We start from the raw sequence: 12,740 nt of genomic DNA, 5'->3' as shown, positions 1-12,740 counted from the left end.
TTTTATATAAATTCAACCAAGATATGGCGGGTCCTTCCCGTTATAGCGCCCACAGCACTAACACTCCCCCCCCCCCCCCCCCCCCAGCCTGGTTGACATGGAACGTCATTATCCCATAATTACATGGTAGTTCGTACCGGGGATCGATGTGAGGGGGGGGGGGGGGGGAGGAGGAGTAATAAAGGGAATTATCCAGTATCGCAATTAATTCCACGCTGGAAAAGATAAAGAATGTAATTTAACAAAAGTGAGAATGGCAGTTTCGGAAAGTTATATTAATGTTTGTTACTGAACACCATTTTACAATTTTTGAGCTTTTCTTATAAACTTTTTGAATTTTAAGCTATTTCTCTACCAATTTGATTGTGAAGTTGATTGAAATTTTGCTCGGATTTTTTCTATATTTTATTTGCTCAAAAGTTGCGTTCTAACTAAATTTTATCATAAAAATGAGGTAACAGATCTTTAAACATACGTGACACAAAATACTAAAATTTAAGCGTATAATTTATTGTTTGCGGCTGTTGTGCACAAATAAGTTAATTGAAATTGAGTATATATTGATTGTAAGCACCTAAGATGTTTCATAACAACAAGACTAAACAAGAAATACTTCATACAAATATCTTAAATAATTTCAGTATCATTCAATATTTAAACACGTTCACGAAAATGTACTACAACGCGTGAAATCATTTTTCACAATTCGAGGCACTGTTCTGAAATTTATTAAGTGATACAAGACCATAATTGGTTTATTATAAGTAGTTGCTAAATTAGTACAAGTTTATAACAAAACTTGGTTTTCAAATTAAAAGGCACTTAATAATGAGGCAAAATGATTAGAGCATAAAACATTCAACTTGGGAATTCAGCTTAGTTGATTAATTAAATCTGAATTGATTAAAGCAAAAAGCTTGGAAAAAGGAAAATTAAAATTTAAGCTCAGTTCTAACACCCTTTCAAAATTGAGTTTCCTAAATGATATGTGAGCGGCGGCTTTCTATTGGTTACTTTCGTTGCATTCCCAGCCAATCAAATTTCAGCATTCTTCGATTGTTCTAGAATGTTCGGGTTTGTTCACAGTTCCAGCAGATTTTTAGGCAGGAAACTGAACACAACGTTGTTGTTAGCGTTAACCCCGTACTGGTTGGCATTTTCAGGATGCCAGATGGAAGCTAATGATTGTTTTGTTAAGAAACTGGATCCAATGAAATGCTCTTTTGTGATGTCGTAAGGACTCAAATCGGACTTGATCGGGGTTCCGATTGGGGTGACGGGCGCGTTCGGGTCGCGTTTCGAGTTCGGGTTGGCCTCCATGCAATTATCGGGTATTTGAGGCATATCGACACTGATTTCTACAGAAGCTACCTTTGGTTGAACAAGATTCGCATCAAGCTTCACCAACGTTTTCAAGTCTTTCGTCCTTTTCGCAATTTCGGACTGATCTTCGGAGTTCTGTCGGCTCATTCCCGAGTTTGGACTGGCAATCTGTGGGTTAGAAACTCGGCTTTCCTCGACGTTGTGGACAAAATGACATCTAGAGCCGTACTTACAATACCCGGTCGAGTGATAAGCGTTGCACAATTGGGTTTTGTACTTTGGGTGTTTTTCCACCTGGCGCAATTCAGGAAGTCCGTGGGCGAATTGGCACCTGCTTCCGTATTTGCACCAGTTGTGATCCTCGTATGCTCGGCACAACTCAGTTTTGTATCGTTCTGGTTTTTGTTTCCACACCTTTTCCTTCTCGGATTCGGACTTAGGTCTGGTTCCGTTTTGGCTTTCCTCGAAATCCTGATACTCTTGCTGGGATGATAGCACAGTATGCTTGTGGCCAACTCCAACTACGCTTTTTTGATCGAAACTTTTGGGTCGACTAGGTGATCCGGGTCTTCCGTTAATCATTGATCGTGCTTTTCCAATTTGTTGATTTTGCGATTGCTGATGTTGGACTAAAGCCGGGTGAGGGTAGCTTGCTTCAAAGACAGGACTTCCGGTCGGTGGAGAACCCGGGCTAGAGTGCATTACTGGCGACATGGGGTAACTGCCCATAGAGCTACTTCCGGGGGAGTTACAATCGCCCATTCCAGTGATGCCCCAGTTAGGGTGTTTTTGATTGGCTACCACGGCTGAAAACAAAGTTGGCGAAGCTTGAGCTCCGTGAAAACTACTGACCAAGGCCGGGTTCCACTGTCCAGGGTTAGAGTACTGAGGATGGAACCCTATGGGAGGTGAACCCGAGTGGGCGGCGATGATGGCGGTGGGTGGGGTCAGTTTTGGTTGAGGGTTCATAGCTGGAAGCAGGCCCAAAAGTGCAAGTTGGTCTTTAGTTCTCATTTGGGATGCTGGACCAGTACTCAGATCGTCTTGATGATGTTGTTGATGACGTTGATGTTGGTTCTGAATAGTCGGAACCAGATTACTTGACGATGTTGAGGACACGAGTTGTTGTTGATGATGATTGAAATGTTGATGGTTCGAGTTGTGATAGGATGTCAATTGATTGTTTTGGTGGTTATGATGACTGATGTGATAATTTAGGGATAACTAAACAAACAAACAATATAATATGGGAACGCAAACAAAAACAAACCATGAAAAGGAAGATTTCCTTTCCCGCCTGGCTTTACAAAACTTTTAAGAGGTCGTGGAACGATAATGGCTCAAGTTATCAATTAGATCTCCGATGATAAAACTGCTTCTTTTGTTTATTGTTTTCACAAGTGATATTTAGATTAATAAATAGAGCAAGATAAAGAGAAAAGATTTAAAATAAATAAAAGAAAGATGGTTTGTTCTATTATTTCTACTCAGCTACGATATAACTTAAATTGAAAAATGTAAACTGAAAAGTGAATCTATAAAAGTTATGAAGCACGCAAATCAATTTTTGATAAAAACGTGATGTTTCGAGCGCGTAAAAACACGTTAAAGACCTGTTCAATCAAAATCTTTAATATACTCTATATTTTATAATAACTCAAGCTAGTTAGTAGCGAGCATACCTGTAAAGTTAATTGGCAAAAGAAACTCGTTTTAAAACCAAATTAATTTCACAAGACTCAAAATCAAATAAATCGTATTGCATGAGCGTTAACTTGTCATTAACAAGGCCCCACGCAAATTTATAAGTGACTCCCCTTTATTATTTATTAGTACAGCCCCGGGCTTTACTGAAGCTTAAAAACTTGAGATTTACACAAGCTAACAACAGATTTTTTGAATAACTTTAACAGAAAATATCTGAACAATAGAAAAACACATTTGTTATCATAATACGGCGCATCAACAGACACAAGTGATATTCGACTAAGCAAACATAATAACTGAAATTTTTGAAGCAACTTGAGAAATATTTAGGACATTTCGGATTTCATATTTAATCAATGCAAACAATTAATCAATTGAACATATGAAAGGCAATTTTCACTTTTCAACATGACAAATATGGCTCAATATTTTACTGAAGATTCCTTTTCAGGTAAACAAAAAATCAATAAACATTTTTAGCTCCTTTGAAATCTTCTTGATATTTTGGCACATTGACAATTTCGCGAGTGTGTGTTTGTGTGTTGTATAATTTATATGACGATATAACCAATGTGTCAAATTACCCAATGCCATTATGCCCAATTAATTCCCTTATCTGCTCTTTTCGTTCTATTATCTGATTACAAATTAGCACTCGGTTTTTCAATTATGTTTTTTCATTAAGCTGATAATTTAATCCATAATTGGTTGTGATAGTTTCATGCCAAGTCACAAAATTATGCTAAATAATGTGCTAAATAATCGTTTTGATAGTTACAACTTTAGGATAAAAATATCGGGTGTTTTGGTTATTTTGTCACTTTGGGTATATCGGCATTGGGTATTTTGTACAGAAAACGTTGCAAAAACGATGACCTATAATTATATGCGTTTTTGAAAATTTTTCCTGTTACGACAATATTTCAATAGTCTAATCTTGTTAAAAATTAACCGAAAAGCTGCGATTTGATTTTTATCAATCCCATGTCTTGGTTTTAACTTGGGAAAAAATTGGAGGCTTTGCCATAAAGATTTTACGGCACAATTACACATTAACAAAAAAATTATTGATGAAAAATTTTTTTCAATAAAATCAGCATAGAAATTGTTCAACTTGTAGAAAACGGACGGCTTCTAACAGACATCCGATGATTAATACTGTTGGTCAGCAGGTACGCAGAAAACGCAATATCAATTAATATGAGACGAGATACAAAATTAGATTAAAAACTCCTAATATATCCAGCAACTGTATCCAATAAAATATTAGGCGGCAATTTGGCAATAAAGTAGTTGCTTTTGACCACTCTGACCATCGTTAGGTTTGAAACCTTTAGAGAAAGATGAAAAATTATATCAAATTGTTTTAATCTGGTCTTCGGTCTCATTACATTTAATAAAATGGCGAATTCGGTTTTTTTATTGGAGGGCAATAGTTTTAATACCAATACCCATACCAATTTATAGCACACTTGTAACAAAATTTTCCGTTTGTTTCCCAGTTTAGTGGGTGCATATTATTTGCAACCCCCGACACTTGTGCAACTTTTTTTACACAATGATTTACTATATAACTACACGGGCTTTGTAACTGGGGGTTAAAAACGAATTGTGGGTACATACGGAAAATATCCCCGAATTTAATCCCATCATGTGTCAATTATACATTCCCTTTTTCAAGACAAAAATTCAAATGTTTAGAAGCAAAAGAATAGTCCGACAAAAAACCTTCGTTTACGTGCAATTAAAAAACATTGGTTTTTTTTAGATTGAAAAAATCAAAATAATGAAAAAACACCAAAAACCAAATTTTGATTATAAATTTGAGTGTCCTTTTTAATTACCAGAAATTAAGGAATTAGATGACATTTAATCTTTTCTCGACATTTTGGAGAAGAAGGCGTTGCAATTGTTTAGTACGCAATAAAAAAATCGGCAGAATATTATTGTGAAACTGACATATAATCTTTTCTCGACAATTTGGAGAAGAAGGCGTTGCAATGGTTTAGTAAGCAATAAAAAAATCGGCAGAATATTATTGTGAAACACTTTGTAGATTTTTTGAGTAGCTTTACGGAAATAATGAGGTACTTCTATTGTTATGGGACCATTAGTTTTAAATTTTGCACTACATCATTTATAAATAAACAAGATCCTTTCTGAGAGATATGTCAAAATCCTTCTTGTGATGAGACACAAAACTGGAATGTCGGATTTTAAAAAATCTACTCAGTTGTGATTAGGAAAACATCATTTAAAATAGAATGCAAACCATTTATTAATCACCTGATAAAAATTCAATGATAAACAAATTCAAGAAATTCAAACTTGGTTAGACACTGCTCAGATCAGCACTTCGAATGAATAATTGGCCTGCCATATTTGGCTGAAACCTTTCTAACTCTCTATAAACTAAAAAAAAATAATCTGTTTCAAAAAGTTTTGAATTAAATAGACACGAGTTTCTTGTTTATGAAAGCAATTCAGACATATCTTGATGACGCTGAATATCAACATTAACCTAAAATTTAGAAAACAATAAATGCGATTGCTTTACTTAACTAATAATAATTTTGCTTGGTTACGTTTGAGCTCTGAAAAATTTTGACATTTTGTGAGGTCATGAATTGATGGTATGATTTCACTATAGGTGCACATTTTACCTTAAGTTGGTCAAACTGTTTTTTGAACTATTCATTTCCCTACTTTTCTGTGTGTAATGCGCAAATTGAATTCACATATAAATCGAATCTTTTGATGACACTAGTTTATCAATAGTTTGGCCTTTTTGGACTGATGAGTTCAATTTTTGGAAATAAGACAATCTTGGAGAAAACCCAAGCTTCGTTTGAGTATTAATTCTAAGAGTTCTAAAAAAATGTTATAAAAATGTCAGCGGAAATGAAGTGCTCAATCGGCCCAGATCTAAACTTATTGATGAAAATAAGCTAGTTCGAAAAATAATGAGAAAAATTTAACACTTCCAAAAACTGTCCTCGTCAATTTAGTTTTTAACGCATGTCGTTGGCTCCTGGCATAAAAATTTTTTGTATTCATACAAAGAACAATTCTTAGTATGATCTTCCAATGATTAGTTAGAATCAAACTTGATCTTTTTACGGTTAGAAAAACAAATACGATCTTCGCATAATTAGTATGAACCAGTACGAAAAACTAGTTATAGGGAGCAAAGTAACTCTCCCGAGAAGAAATCGTCCTTGGGGTAAAGAATTGACAACTTCTGCTATGTTTTAATACCAAGTTGAACTTTTGGCTCTAAGTTTTTGTTTTTGGCCATTGGTTGATGATATACACAATATTTTTTGCATTAAGCAAAAAAAGTAATTCGTTGATACGCATTGACGTTCTTGCGGTTGATATAATGTATTACGAAGCAATTAAGTTTTTAAATATTTTTTAAAATGAAAACCACCGCTTTTCTCAGACATAAATTTTGTTCTGATATGCCTGACCAAATTATACGTATTGTGTTTAAACTTTCTGCACATATATATTCCAAAGATAATTACCGAGAAGTGAAAACTTTATATTTGTTATTTAAGCCAAAACAATAGGATCTTTTCAACAATTGCCCCCCCTTCCCTTTGGTACCTAGTAGAGAATCGCCACCCCTTTTCTGCTATACTTTACCACAATATTACTTGGCCTACACTTTAGATAGCCGAATATCAGTTTAAGCGCAATTGCAGACCGCTGTTCACGGCTGCGGTGTGGGATGTAATCCGGAAATCGCGGGTCGTTTATCGCGGCGAAGCCGCGACGCGCGCAAAGCGCGCCCAACGACCCGCCTGTCGGAAATTCTTTTCGCTTTGTATTCAAATTCGGCTAATTGCCCTAGCGTGGCACATTTTATTCTATCCAGGTTAACATAGTATGAGCATACAAGGAAAGTTATTAGTCGTCTCTGATTGGTTAATAAATCGCTCGCTTAAATTCTATTCAAGAATAGCCCCCCTTTTGCAAAAGGGGGACAATTGTTGAAAGGATCCAAAAAATGTTTTGACAGTTTTCATTCTCATGGTATTTTTTATGTTTACTAAGAGCCATTCTTGATCTGAGCATTACTGCTAAGGTTCCATAAAACTATATAAGACTTAGTATGATAACCAAGAATCAAATATGACTTATTATGATTACTAAGACTCTTTTATGGTGTTGAAAACTTACATCGACAGTGATATCGCAGCAGTTTAACATTATTTTATTGTCTTTTCATCAATTCAAACATTATGTTGTAGTTGATTCAAGTATTTGAGCTTTGATTGTTCCGATGCTACAATTCTTAGTCATACTTTTGTTTACGGCTAAAAATCACAACGATGTTACACCTCTAACAGTTTTACGATCTCTCTCGATGTGAAGTAGTAACTGCAACTATCGCCACTACAATCAAAGTTACTATTACAACCGACCATTATGATACTGGGAATATTAGCCGACAGAGGGGTTAGCCGACAAGGAAATATGAGAAATTTAGTCAATATTCAAGTCTGATTGGTCAGAAATTGTAGTGGTCAAGTTATTTATATTTCGTCCAGCCATTATTACAATTGGCTGGCGGTCGGATTGTCGGCTTATATACTTAGTTTTTATTTTTCGGCTATGTTCCCTGTAGGCTAAATTAGCGATCAAACATATATTTTTGTCAGATTTGATTTAGTATGTACGTTTTTTGACTTCGAATTGAAGAAGAGTATCTCTTAGCTATCAGTTCGAAAGCTTTCTTGACAGACATTGTCCACTAACTCATAACACACCACCCTCAAATTACAAACGCGTATTTGTACATGTGATTGTAGATACGCTTCATTTATTTTTGTACAATTTGAAAACTATAGTACCATAAAAAGAAGTTTTTCTGCTGAAGGCGACAACCATATATAAGAAAGTCACATGCAAATATATGTATAATTATGTACAATCAAAGTGAATTAGAACAAAAAAATTTAAAAAATGATTCATTGTAAGCAAATTATAATTTGATAAGTGGTATTTTCGCTCCATTGCTTGGGGTGCGAAGGCCAAGAACTATCTTATCGAGCATTCTTGATTTTGAGAGCTTTCAAAAAGTTACGGTTGAGGTGATCAGCTATCATTCGATGTCAAAAAAACAGCAGCTGTGAGCATGAAGCAATTTCATCACGCCCCCAAAAATACAGCTGTTTTGAGGCGTGTAGATTTCACATGCTTAAATTGTCGCGTTTTTGATGAATAACTATGAAAAAATGATGTAATGTTAAATTTTTTATTGCTCAAATTATTTGTCTTCTATAAGGTATGGGATCTTTTCCGTTTGTGCCCCCCACCCATTTTAATGGGTGCATATAATTTGTAACCCCCAGACACAAGTGTCATATTTTTACATAATGATTTTCTATGCAACAGCACTATGACGGGGGTGCATAACGTACTGGGGGGCACAAACGGAAAAGATTGAAGAAATCAATTATTTGTTCCGACTTACTTTTAATTTTATAATTATTCGTTCGAAAATGGGAGGGAGAGGAAATGCATACTCAAATAGTTTTTTTCTGCTGAGTCAATGCTGATCGATTGATATATTTGACGAATTAGGATATGAGTATTTTCAACAACAAACACGGAGAGCGTAGAATAGTTTGATAGATTTTTTCCAATTTACATTTTACATGAGGGGTTAGAGTCTACAGATGTAGTTTTGTTATTTTTCGGGTTTGAAAAGAAGCAAAACTTAAATTCAAGACGGTACAGCAAAACGTGGCAAAAAATTGGTCCAAGTTGGTAAAACAATTTCTTAATATTCCACTTTTCAACACAAAATAGCATTTAATTCTGAAAAACTTATCCTTTGGGTTTTTTAAAACAATTTTCTACAATCAAATGCAACTATGCATTTGTTCGATCTTTAAACTGTTTTTATATAATAAAAAACAGATCACATCAGACACTGAAGCTGTAAATCTTCCCATTATCATTTCGTGTTTTGTATCATCAGACACTGGGCCGCTCAAAAAAGTTCAGGGGCAAATAGTAGCTAATTCAGTAGTTATCTTAATCCATTATTCAAGATCGAATGTTTTCTGTTTGTGCCTCCTTTAGGGGTTATAATTATTGTTCCAAAAAATTGAAAATTTGGCAAATGTCTGCGTAGCATTATCTTGATGTTGATTTCTGATGATGCAAAACAAATTTTCGAATAACCTGTCGGTTCTTGACATCTAAAAAGTTAAGATTTTTTTGTTTTTTAAACCTATGAATGGGAGCAAGCGATTGGAATGCTGTGATAACACAAATTATCGAGGTTCTTTTTGGTTCAGAATCCGAAGCAAAAATGAGATCGATTTAAAATCCGGAGCAAAGTACGGGAGGAAAAATTGTTGATCAGGTAGAACTAGCAATTTTTCTAAATCTGTACTTTTCGGTTTTAGTATGATTTCACTACAACCAAATTGCATTATTTCAGCGTATTTCCAAAGGCGATTTATTTAAAACAAACAATCATATCTTACTCAACAAATTTTTCTCTTTTCAGAACATACACAAACCTATTCTCAGAGATTTTACAAGTTAAAAAGTCTGTCTGTTCAGATATTTCCAAATGAAGGTCTTTTTCTATCAAGTCATGATAGTTGATTAAAAAATGCAGCCGCCAGCAGACAACTGTTTTCGTTTTCGATCAGTTAGATCAAATTTAAGGTCTTCAATCGCAAAACAATCTTTGGATCGTTTCCATTTGGGGCCCCCACACCCCTCAGTACGTTATGCACCCCAAGTTACAGAGCAAGTTCCATAACATGATAAAGGTTTATGTGAACAAAATGGCACGTGCCATAATGCGCACACGACTTTTTAAATGTACATATATCTAAGGTGCCATCGCACTGCATTGATTTTGTGGATCTTTTCCTTTTGTGCCCCTCGACTTTTTATTTGCATCCCTCAGACGCACGTGCCATATTTTTAAATAATGTATTACTATGTATTGGCACGTGCTCTGTAGCTGGTGGTGCATGATAGGAGTAATTTGAAATAGACTGTGTTTTTAGAATTTCGAGTGCTTATTTCTTGGACGCTTATGATCACGTTTTTGAGAAAAAAGGTTGCTTTCCATTTGTGCCCCCAGTATGTCATGCACCACCAGCTACAGAGCACGTGTCATTACAGATTAAATAATTTTGTAAAAAATATGGAATATTTCTTGTTATAGCCCCCGGCTTAGTGGTCACATAACCTATAGCCCCTGAATCATGGTAAATATACCAGAATGGGGGACTATAATTTCATGGGGGGCTATAAGGGAAAAGACCCAAAATATGGCACCCACTAAGCGTGGGGGGCAAAAAAAGGTCCGAGAAAGTTTCAAAAATATTTATTTATAACTCTATTCTCAATAATACGTACATAAAAACGAGCAAATTAAAAAAAATGTCAGATCTTTTCCGTTTACGCCCTCAGTACGTTATGCAACCACCGTTACCGAGCACGTGCTATTACATTGTATATTATTATGTAAAAATATGGCACGTGCTTCTGGGGGTGTAGATAACATGTAGCCACTAAGCAAGGGGCACAAACAGAAAATATCGCAGATATCTTGTAACTATGGGTAAAGAAAGTACCTAGGGCATAGAGTTGAAAAGTTTATAGATCATTTCTTTTCCCCCCACCCAGCTTATTGGGTGCCTATTGTTTGCAACCAACAAGCACACGTCACACTTTGTCCCAGAGTTGTTTACCTTGCAATAGCACGTTCTCTATACTAAGTGATGCATAACGAATTGACTGTGAACAAACGAAAAAAGTTTCTTAATCTTATCAGACCCGACATAACAGAAATTTGTAAGACCTGACACAACAACTTTTGTAAGATCATTTATCAGAAATTACGGAGTTTTGTGTCTGATAAGTACCCTAAGTACCCTTAACAAGATCTTACCCAATTAAAATTGTTGGATTATTGTACCAGCACCAACACTAGTATGATGCAGGATCATTGGGGACTTGGTGGCTACATTACTCGCCACATTAACTTAAACAGTAAGTTCTACAAAATTTGCTATTATTTTTTTTCAAAACTTGTAGATTTTTTGGGTTCGTTTTCGTTTGTGCCCAATACGTTATTCATACCCCATTTACAAATCACGTATCATTAGCCAGGAAATCATTATGTAAAACAATAGCACGTGTGTCTTGGGGTTGCAAATAATATGCACCAACTAAACGGGGGGAGAAAAACGGAAAAGATTTTTTTTCTGATTATATATAAAGGTTCTTCTGGCAAAAAATTTTGGGTCTTTCCCATTATAGCCCCCCCCCCCCCGGCTTAGTGGTCAGATAACCTATAGCCCCCCCAATCATGGCATTTATACCATAATGGGGGGCTATAATTTCATGGGGGGCTATAATGGGAAAGACCCAAAATTTTTGCCATTTTAGTCTTGCAGTACTTTAAAACCACTACAAAATCAACAAAAACGGCAAAAATATTGTACATTTTTCTTTTCCTCACTGTCAATTACAAAAGAATTTAACTTATAGCCCGTTAAATTCCACATTATGTTATATTTACCATCATCGGGGAAAAGGCTATACGTTTAATGACCACTAAGCTGAGGATTTGGCTTTTCAGAGGATTTGGCTTTTGAAACAGACAAAGATTCCTTGGTTTTTTTAATGTTCAAAACCGAACATACTAACTTTTTGCCTATAGGCCTGTATGCTTGGAAAGATCAGAACTAATACAGTCGAACTAGAATGATCATCCTGCATTTCAGTTGTGAAAAAAACGTTTGCCTTCTAACGACTGTGGTTTTATTTGTTAACTTTCACTTCATTATATGCAAATATAGAAAAAAAAGTGCCACTGATGTTGGGGGGAGGGGGAACTGTCAGGGGAGAGTGAGGGATGAGTTGGGTGTGAGTTTAAGCTCTATTAGACAATGAGCAAACATAATAACAAGCAACAAATGGTCGAGAATAAGAAAGAAGGATCTTTACCTTTTAGAAGTATCCCTTAAATCTGTTTGCTGTATCTTTCCTAATATGGCAGTGACCGTAATAGCATCTGCATGTACACATACGACAGTTGATGATGATGATGATGATAATATATGTTCGTATAAATATACACAAATACTTTAAATACGGCTCAAATATTTATATAAGATATAGCAAATCAACTTTGAGCAATCGCTAATCGCACGGGCTAAATTTGACTGATTTCCAATAAACACTCAACTTATTCTCAGCGGTTTTCCAACGATGACTCTTAGGAATAACTCCAAACAGACCAAACAAGAAAAAGCGCCACACGAGACTCAAAATAACCTAAAATGACTCATATACCGACAAACATGATACGAAGTCACGCTATCGGTCATGACTTCCTGGAAAGCGAATGGTTCATCACGTGACAAGGTTTAGAGGACAAAGTGTCAAGGTGCAAAGAGCAACGCAGTTCAAATTTGGGGTCTTTCCCATTATAGCCATCCCCTCATGAAATTATAGCACCCCCCCCCCCCCCATTATGGATTTATTACCATGATTGGGGGGGGGGGGGGGGGGGGGTTGGGGGGGGGGGGCTATAGGTTATGATCATTAAGCTGGGGAGGGGGAGGGGGTTGCTATAGTGGGACAGACCCCAAATTTGACCCTGATCTGTACAGGGTCCAGAATAGCTTGTCCCCCAGTACAAGTGCCATTAAATAGAG

At 35.9% G+C, this 12,740-nt stretch overlaps 1 protein-coding gene across 1 annotated transcript; it reads right to left on the bottom strand.

The window, feature by feature from the left end:
* Positions 1-391: 391 nt before the first annotated feature.
* Positions 392-12,328, bottom strand: LOC142358361 (uncharacterized). The gene is made up of 2 exons (XM_075409769.1): positions 12,028-12,328; positions 392-2,547 (listed from the first exon to the last, which is right to left on the bottom strand). Exon 2 carries the CDS (start codon positions 2,335-2,337, stop codon positions 1,081-1,083), a length of 1,257 nt encoding a protein of 418 aa, XP_075265884.1. The 5' UTR covers positions 2,338-2,547; positions 12,028-12,328; the 3' UTR covers positions 392-1,080.
* Between the last annotated feature and the right edge of the window lie 412 nt (positions 12,329-12,740).

This window comes from Convolutriloba macropyga, unplaced genomic scaffold (genome assembly GCF_964194025.1).
Source record: "Convolutriloba macropyga unplaced genomic scaffold, txConMacr16.3 SCAFFOLD_1390, whole genome shotgun sequence".
Taxonomy (NCBI): Eukaryota; Metazoa; Xenacoelomorpha; order Acoela; family Convolutidae; genus Convolutriloba; species Convolutriloba macropyga.
Note: the sequence above shows the minus strand (reverse complement) of the source record. Positions and strands in the feature narration are given on the sequence as shown.

Excerpts from the sequence above, each read along its gene's own strand:
- LOC142358361 (XM_075409769.1), bottom strand. The coding sequence starts at position 2,337 with ATGAGAACTAAAGACCAACTTGCACTTTTGGGCCTGCTTCCAGCTATG.